The sequence below is a fragment of the Sinocyclocheilus anshuiensis genome, unplaced genomic scaffold (genome assembly GCF_001515605.1).
Source record: "Sinocyclocheilus anshuiensis isolate Anshui unplaced genomic scaffold, SAMN03320099.WGS_v1.1 scaffold280, whole genome shotgun sequence".
Taxonomy (NCBI): domain Eukaryota; kingdom Metazoa; phylum Chordata; class Actinopteri; order Cypriniformes; family Cyprinidae; genus Sinocyclocheilus; species Sinocyclocheilus anshuiensis.
Genome location: NW_015558575.1, coordinates 89,842 through 98,760, shown reverse-complemented (window position 1 = coordinate 98,760; position 8,919 = coordinate 89,842). Strand labels below are relative to the sequence as shown.

Here is an 8,919-nt window from a genome sequence, read left to right as displayed (position 1 = left end):
TATGCAAATCTTCCCACACAGTGACGTAGACATGTGGGGGCGTGTTTAAACGAGGCATTTTAGGAGGGCGTGGACGAGTCTTAACTTTTATAAAGAATATCTCTTTGGGTTTGAGACTTTAGTCTTTGCAACTTTAGGAATCTTATCTATGCATGAACAGCTTGTAACACTCCAAAGAGAAAGGAAAACTTGAAATTGCATCATATGACCCCTTTAAACTTTGACCCCACTGCCATCGTCTGTCATGCATTCATGTGTGGAGGATTGCATGTGTTAGTTTTTGACTTGAATCATGAGAAAGGGGCTTCAGGAGTTTTAGATTTGTAGGTCATCCCTTAGGGTTGAACCAGACAGCCAAGATCTTTAAAACATTAGATTAGCACAATTATTTCTGCCAGTGCATTAGTCTTGATTGTTAACGGGTCAATAAAGGACTTAAAAAGGCTGGACAAGGAAAAAACTGCTGTTTCAGACATATTATGATGTATACTTGTAATTTCCCAAGACCTGAGAGTTGTAATTGTCTAGCATGCACAGCACACTGTTTTAAAATTTGACATCTTAAATATACAAAAACAATGGATTTCAGTTGTGACTGCCAATTTTTTTTCATACAGGAACAGGGAAAAATCAGATTCAGCATATTTTGTGCTGCTTTTGTGTCTTGAGGTGCATTGTCCAAAAAGTGTTGCGCTGTTAAGAAACCCCATACACTGTTAAGTTGGTACGTATTAAAAACAGCTACTAGAAAAAGTAAAAACACTTAAAAAGACAACATAATAAAGTGACTTGTACATATTTTACATCGTCTTTCAGAGTAATTTCTGTACATTACTTGCACAGGAAGGGTACCAGAACACAGTGGAGAGAGTAAGCCTTATCTGGTATCGCTCTGAAAGGAGTAAACCACAGTTTGATGAACATAACTTTGTCTAAAAGGGTGTAAGGAAACAATAATGAGTTTTCTGACATCACTGTTAAGCAAAAACAAAAATATGAGGAAAAAAAGAAGAAGCAAGCTGACTGAACATGACTAGCTGCCAGTCGTAAACACTTCATGGGTCCAGTTTCTTCTCTGAATCTACATTGACCGTAGAGTAATTGTCAACTGCGTAGTCCAGAATTGGTAAAAGAGCTCATCAAAGATGCATCATTTGGGCCAAGGCCGTAAATTAATATGAGATCCATTTCAGCAACAATAGTCAATAGTCAAACAATGTCATTTCAATGTGGATTATTGCTTTACATGTTCACTGATTCACTAAATCTGTAAACTGGTGTGTAGTGGTCCAATATCAATGGCAATAGTTGGACTCCAAATTATTTGACATGGATGATGGTAGTGGATGGAAGCGCTTGTGTTTGCCCACTGTTGCCATGAGCAGTTTCTCGGTTTGGCCCTGCTGGAGTTTCATGGTGGCTGAACAGAAGGAGAGATGTTCCTCATGTGTTAGAGCTGCTATAGAGGACCTTCGAACTGATTCCCAGAGAGCTGCTGTCGGATGGACGGCTTTGATCCTGCCGTGTCACCGAGCTTTCGCCACACCACCTGAACACAAAGGGACAGTCAAAAAACAGCTGTGCCACATTTACATGTTGTATGTCAGTGCGAAACCTCCATCTTATAAGCTGTTGTCATTTTCAACACTCTCCTTTTTATGTAAATTAGGCTTATATATAATTTATTACCATGCTTACGAATGAATCAATTAATTCGGTATGTTCTATAATATTTTGTCTAAATAACAAAAAATTAAATTTTTAAATAAATCATTTTACAAGTAAACTTAGACATCACAATGTTATAATGTACAGTGAAAGACGGATTATCACTGAGATTTGAATTTAAAGATTACATTTTGCAAGTGTTGAAGTCTTAGGGCCAGATTTACTGCATAGGCCAATTTAGTGTGAGACCACAATCCTATAAAAGTGTTGATGGGAGATTAAAGTTCTGCTGTTGATCTTCTGACAGTGTGCAAATGAAAGACCAATGCAATCTATCAAGAGCAGTGCAAATGAGCAACTATCGCAGCCATGTCAACCACAAAATGGGTTATGCTGTTTTTGGGCGTTAAATAATGGTGCAAATCCCAGTAAACTGACAACTGCAAACCTTAGTAAGTTACGTTGCATGATATATTTAAATACTCTCCTCCCACGCATTTTGCATTTGAAAGGGAAACCCCACATGCAACAAATGCATATGCAATATGGTCAGCCACAAAAATAACGGTACATCCCTTTTCATTGCTAATTTTTCACTGCGTGCCTTTAGTAAATCCTCACAGTAGCTTCTTTAATCCCAAAAGAGGGTTTGCATTGGCACAAGCTGTTAGTAAATACTTAAGTGTGTTTAAGTGAGCATTAGATGATGGAAAATGTAATCAAATGCAATCAAAAATGTAATGAAATCTAAGGTGGAATGAGCATGTACGATTAAATAACTAACATTAGCCTTTTAAAAAATGTACAAAATTGTAATATTGGCTGATGATAATGATATATTATGCATCCCAATTATAATTTATTTACATTGTCCCTTTTGCACATAAAGTCACAGCTTTGTGTTTGGTGTATTTAACATTATGTTACAATCACCCATAGAAAGTAAGTGAAAACAAGCCAAAGCATCCATCCAGAACTCTTATGAACAGAGTTCACAATGGTGTTGAACAGGCCAGGAGTTTCCAGGTGAGAAGGATATTGGTGTTATTGTGCTCCGAGCTGGATTTCTTCATTCCCACATTCCACTGAGGGGCCAACAAACAGATCAAACTATCATGAGCTCTGTGTACCAACCTGTCCATTCACTGACCCCTCCATACCCAGACAGCAACATAGTGTTGGCCCAGATCCGGCCCACATCTGGCCCATGTGAAATCCATGCGGGCCAGATGTGGGCCGGATCTGGGCCGAAACGGTCTGCTGTCTGGGTAAGCTACACCCACTTTGACACTTCTTTGCAAAGGGAAGCTTAACAGAATGCTCCATAAATGAACTGGACATTTCTGTGAACAGCGTGATTTTAATCATGGGCTTCAAATGAAGTGTGACATTGTAAAGCATTTTTATCTGCCTTCGCAAAGGGTCGAATGAATGAATGGAACGTCACATATTTGGATCGTACACAATATGTTTTAGCAAGCCTGAGAGACCTATCACAAAAATCAAGACAAACACTCACATTGCACATTTCTCGCACTATGGCTTTCTCTTTCTCACTCAGGTCTTCTTCACTTTCTTCTGGAAGCTGCTTGTCCAGATTATCGTGGACCTCCAGAACCTGTTAATATATGGTCAAGAGCATTTTTTCAAACCAGCATTCGTAATGTACAACTGTTCATGTCATTTCTAGAAAAAAAGAGGGACAAAGCAAAGATTCTCTTTCATTTAAAGGGGTCATATGATGCGATTTCAATGAAAGAGATCTCTTTGGAGTGTTACAAGCTCTTGGTGCATAAAGAAGATCTGTCTGTAAGTACATTTTTTATATTTAAAGAGTTTTTATATTTTTTATATTTAAAGCGAGTTTTTTGGGCAGTGTAGAGTAGGGCTTGTTGTTTGTCATTTCTCCGATCACAAATGCAGACATGGTTTTATGTTTACACGGCGCGATGCAATGCAACACGTAAAAAGACAGTATAAGTCATTATAATCCATAATTATGTCCCCACTGGATGCAACGAATGCCTCGTTTATAATGGGTTTTCATGTTTTTGAATCATCGCTCTGGCCGGACTGGGCATCATCACAGTATGGTAGGGGCGTAACATTTCCGTCACACGCTTGAGGTATTCGGCCAATCACAACGTACTGGATAGCTGGCCAATCACAGCACACCTCGCTTTTCAGACCGATGAGCTTTGTAAAAATCGACGCGTTTTTTGAACCTTAAACCGCATAAACACATTTCATTACACCAAATACACAAAATAATATTCTTTTTAGCAACACCATATGACCCCTTTAACATTTTATTTGACATTCAACAGCATATAGGCTAAATTATGCTAAATTATTAGAAACATTTCTTAAATTAGAAATTAGAAACATCTCAAGCATTTTCACCAGTGTTCTAATGTTCTAGTAAATTAAATCTGTTAATCATATAAAGCAATTGTGTTTGATTAAAGTGCTTGATTCATATGCATTATTTTTACAATGTTTTTTTTATGAACTTTATGAAGCTTGGATTTTGGTTATGCAGACTTTCAAAAATATCTTAACTTGTTTCCTGAAGCTGAAAATCTTATGGGTTTGGAATGACATTATAGGGAGTACATTTTACAACTATCCCTTCAAATCAAACATAAAAGTTGTTGAATACCATTGCATTAGATGACAATATATCCAAAATATAAAAATATATATAAAAATAGAACTCTGAGAGCTTTTTTCGCAGAAGTAAAATAATTTTTCAAGTTATTATATCAATGATATAATAACTGGTATCAAGGTGATTTTTTGTGAATTTATGAATTAATTTCCTGATTTCATAATTCACAGTTCATCAGTTGACACAGGTGTCCTAGCAGAGAAACCATAGATGTAGTTCATCACACTAACTATGAACATATTCCAATGACATCTGACCACAATATGTTCAAACGCTTTATTTTGAACAGTATATCTACTGTTTTATCAATTGAAACCTGTTTCGGTTAATGTTTTGATTAAAAAGCTTTATATACAGTTCTATATTTAAAGCTGCAGTCCGTAACTTTTTTGTGTTCAAAATGTACAAAATTTATATAATAAGCGAGTACACCATGAATCCATTTTCCAAACCGTGTTTTTGGCTTGTCCTGAATCACTACGGTACACCTATAATAAGTGTTTATATTCGGACTATTTAGACTGGTTCGGGTAGGTACCGCTGCTGAGTAGCCCAGTACCTGCGTTATTCGTCATAGACATAAACAGAGAGAAGTAGCTCCGGCTACAATGTTCTTCCGCAAGACGCACACAGTTCTGTTTATTAACCGCTAGAGCACCAAAAGTTACGGACTGTAGATTTAAATAAATGCTATTTGGTTTGATAACGTGTGAAAAATGTGTGCACCTTCATGGCACGAACCACAGCTTCAGGTTTCTGTACAGATGAGGCAAACCCGGTGGAAGGAAACGACTCACTGGTCTGTAGCCTTCCAGTCCCCTAGAGAAGAGAACACATAAGGGGTCAGTTCGCTCCTGGCACACATACTGGTTAAAGGACCATGGTACACTGTATTTTTAGGGATATGGTATAATGGAAGTATACACTACTATTCAAAATGTTGGGGTCAGTAAGATTTTTTTCCTGAAAGAAATTAATACTTTTATTCAGCAAGGATGAATTAAATTGACCAAAAGTGACAATAAAGATTTTTATATTGATTCTTAATATGATTCAGGTTCTGTGACTCACTGATTTAATTGCTGGTTTGTTGAAAAATTCTAATTTCAGGGTTTGTCTCACACCTCTCCCTGTAACCACTTTTCAAACCAAACCTATGCCTTGTAAAGGCTGAGGGCGCAAGTTTAAAAACATCAAAACATCCTGCTGGAAAACAATTTGATGATTCCCCATTCATGTACATAGAAGCCAAGATGACTGCAGATTGAACTGCTCTCTTAAAGATATTTTTTTTTTCCGATTACCATCTTAGCAGCTTTTTTTTTAGCAGATTAGCAGCTACCAGAGAACTAGCCGAGCTGGTAGATCATTGTGGACCAAAAAACAAACCAGCTACAGCACATCTCCATTATCATCATGCAGTCCTGTTCTCATTGGTGATTTATTGACTAATTCATCATCGTTAATTATCTGTCTCAACTCAGAGATATGAGGATCATTCAGAATGAAAACTACATCCCATTTAAAACATTCATCTTAGCTCAACATTGCACACAGCAGCCCAGACAGCTGTAGAGGACAAAACCCCTGGTTGTGTTTAATCATTCATAGCACATGAGGAGAGCCGGACATGATCCGCATACATTCATACTGACTGCAAATCACCCTATTTAAAAAACACTTGTGTGTTTTGCTGTGTGCCCTGTTCATGATGATCTAATAAGTATCTAAATACACCTCTCTATATCTTTCATAACAGAGCCTAGCAATCAAAGCTTCTGGAAGGAGCTCTCCATAATTTGAGATGGTTCCCATAGAAACACCATGCAGAAACCTATTTTTAAATGGTAGAAGAAAGTCGTTCTCACTCTATTTAGACTAATAGGAGCTGACTAAAGAGGACAAACTCTAGTGTCAATTCTTAGACAGCAAAACTGCAGTTGAACACAATTTGCATGCTTCTAAGACATATTATGTACTTTTCAATGTTTTCATTGGCTTAATTTCACACACAAAACAATGCTGTGCGATGGTAATGTCTGATGCCTTTGTTCAATCCACCCACTGCTTAGACGTGACACCAAAAATCTATAAAACATGAAAGGTCAAATGGAATAAATAGAAGCCTGACCTGTTTTCTCAGAGGAGATGATGAGTTTGAATTTAGAGAAATTCAATTCAAGCTCTGTATTAACACTGTAAAGACATTTAGCTGACTATGGCAAGATTTTTTCAAGCAAGCATGCAACATGAAAAACACAGTGGTGAGACTTCCTGTGCACAGGCTGAAGGCTACATGTTCAAAGGCGCATTTGCTTTTCCATTTATTCATTCATCGTATTTTCAGTAGGTCTGCTAATTTTCCAGGGGAAAAGTTTTCAAAGATAAGTGCTTCCAGTTCTATACAGGAAAAGCTTATAGCAATGTACGAGAGATGAAAGATTTGACGCACCAAGGATCTAATTTCTTCCCACGTTGTTGCTGAATAGTGCCAAACTGATTAGACTGAGCTTTCATTTTGAAATAATGTCCCTGTGTGTATTTACTGACACCCGTCCCAACAGATGACAACAAGTTTGTTTTATTCCATATCATTAAACCATTCCATCAATGAGCACAGCAGTCCACTGCAATTGAATTGTTCATTTAGAATCAAATCTGTTCAAGCAAAACCTAAACTATGGACGTGTGGGAAATCATTCTCTCTCATTTCAAATGTGTGTGCTTTGCTCACGTTTTTCTCACATGAAGTTAACTGCATTATTTAGGACTACGTCGCTTTGGAATATTAGTCGCAGCACATTTCAGATGATTAAAAATACGGCAAATGAACATGCTAAAATATGCTTGGATTGATTTGTATGTACAGTGACTTGGAGAGGATCACTCACATTCAGTAGGGCCTCCTGCCTCTGTGGGAGTGAAGACAGCTGTGATTCTGAGTGGTAGAGGGTCATGCCCTTCCGCAGGACTCGCAGGTCTCCCAGATTACACTGCCGAATAACACAAGAGGGAAAGAGAGACATTATGACTCGGTGCATATTAAATATCCCATCGAGCTAAACATACTTCACTGTTCTCTGAGAAAATAGAAGTGGCAAGAAAAAAGTTGCGTTTGTGAAAGAAAGTTTTTTAAGTCTGGAGATCACAACCAGTATGAGAAAAGAGGAGAAATGATTAATAGAAATTGGGAATATCTGCTTTAAAGGGATAGTTCACTCTAAAAATGATAGATCTGTCATTTACTCACCTTTAAATTCTTCCAAACCCATGTGTGTTTTTCTCAGTTGATGGTAGCCATTGACTTCCATAGTATTTTAAGGAAGTAAATAGCTACTGTCAACTGTTTGGTTACCAACGTACAGGTTTGGAACAAGTGGAGGGTGAGAAAATGATGACAGAATTCCCATTTTGGTGTGAACAATCCCTTTAATTAAAAGAGAGAAAAAAATTGTACCATTTATTTACTCCTCTGTTGGGAAAAAAAACAGCATGGTTAGGTATGTTTTGAAGCATAGCAGCTGGTTTGAGCTTGTCATGTGCTGGTCCTTAGCTGGTTTGAGCTGGTTTAAGCAGGCCATGTGCTGGTCTTATGCAACTAGCTCCTGCACTAACTCTTGGCTAGCTGGACTAGCTTGAAAAATGTTATTGAAACAGATTTGGAGATTTTGGTCTTTTCTAACTCAAGCAGAGCTGTGTGTCTATTACCCACATAGAAAATAACTACCTGGGGCTGTTTCTTATGTGGGATATTCCTACTAGATTTATTCAACTTCCATTCATGAAAGTGTTCCATTGCTTGATGCTCAGGAGATGCACATTTGACTGGGTGCCGCCATGTTTGTGAGATGGCACATTCCTGCATTTCGATAAAATCAGAGGGATCAAGTTTCGAAATAGGAGGTCTGACATCAAAGTTGTGCTCTGTTGCACTTTCCCAAGTGTGAAGTTTGAAATCCAGAGTTTCCGAGATTAATGGAACTCAGCACCAGAACAAACTCCCACACAGCTTCCTGCCATCCTTTAGGTATTCTTGTCCATAGAAAGTAAGCTGGAATCTCTTCACGCTGCTATAATAGAGACACCCACAGGCTCCAGCTGGCATCATCTCTAATCACCAGTGATCCTTATGACATTTTCAATGTCTTGCTTTCATGTTCCCTGAATGCATGTGATCACTATAAGAAAGACCTATAAATAACTCTGTTGCTCTCTTTAAGCAGATATGTGTTTAAGGAGGCTGCAAGGAAGAAGTGAACTTCACATCTGCTTGCAACCTAAACATACTGTATCACCCACTAGCCATCTATGGTATTTAGGACACCTTGATCCAGGACTGATGTACTTGTGTAGACAAGTTATATTTTTGTCTGTATGCACTTTCTGTATAATTTGATGAAGAATACACACACACACACACACACCTATAACACCCGATATACTCGCTACAGAATGGCATCTACGCTAATAATAGTCTGTTTCTTTCTTATTCCGAGGTCACTGTAGCTACCAGATCCAGTCTGTATCCAGATCAGATGGTCACTGCAGTCACCCGGATCCAGTACGTATCCAGCCCAGAT

At 38.0% G+C, this 8,919-nt stretch overlaps 1 protein-coding gene across 2 annotated transcripts in view; it reads right to left on the bottom strand.

Annotated features, from left to right (window-relative positions):
• Positions 1 to 359: 359 nt before the first annotated feature.
• LOC107679695 (coiled-coil domain-containing protein 85C-B) overlaps positions 360 to 8,919 on the bottom strand; it is a 41,170-nt gene continuing 32,610 nt past the window's right edge. For both annotated transcript variants that reach the window (XM_016475328.1, XM_016475329.1), the window contains 4 exons: positions 7,231 to 7,332; positions 5,066 to 5,158; positions 3,188 to 3,286; positions 360 to 1,549 (listed from right to left, as the gene is read on the bottom strand). In XM_016475328.1, the coding sequence (XP_016330814.1) occupies positions 1,460 to 1,549; positions 3,188 to 3,286; positions 5,066 to 5,158; positions 7,231 to 7,332 (384 nt within the window). In that variant the 3' untranslated portion in view covers positions 360 to 1,459. The remainder of the gene's footprint in view (positions 1,550 to 3,187; positions 3,287 to 5,065; positions 5,159 to 7,230; positions 7,333 to 8,919) is intronic.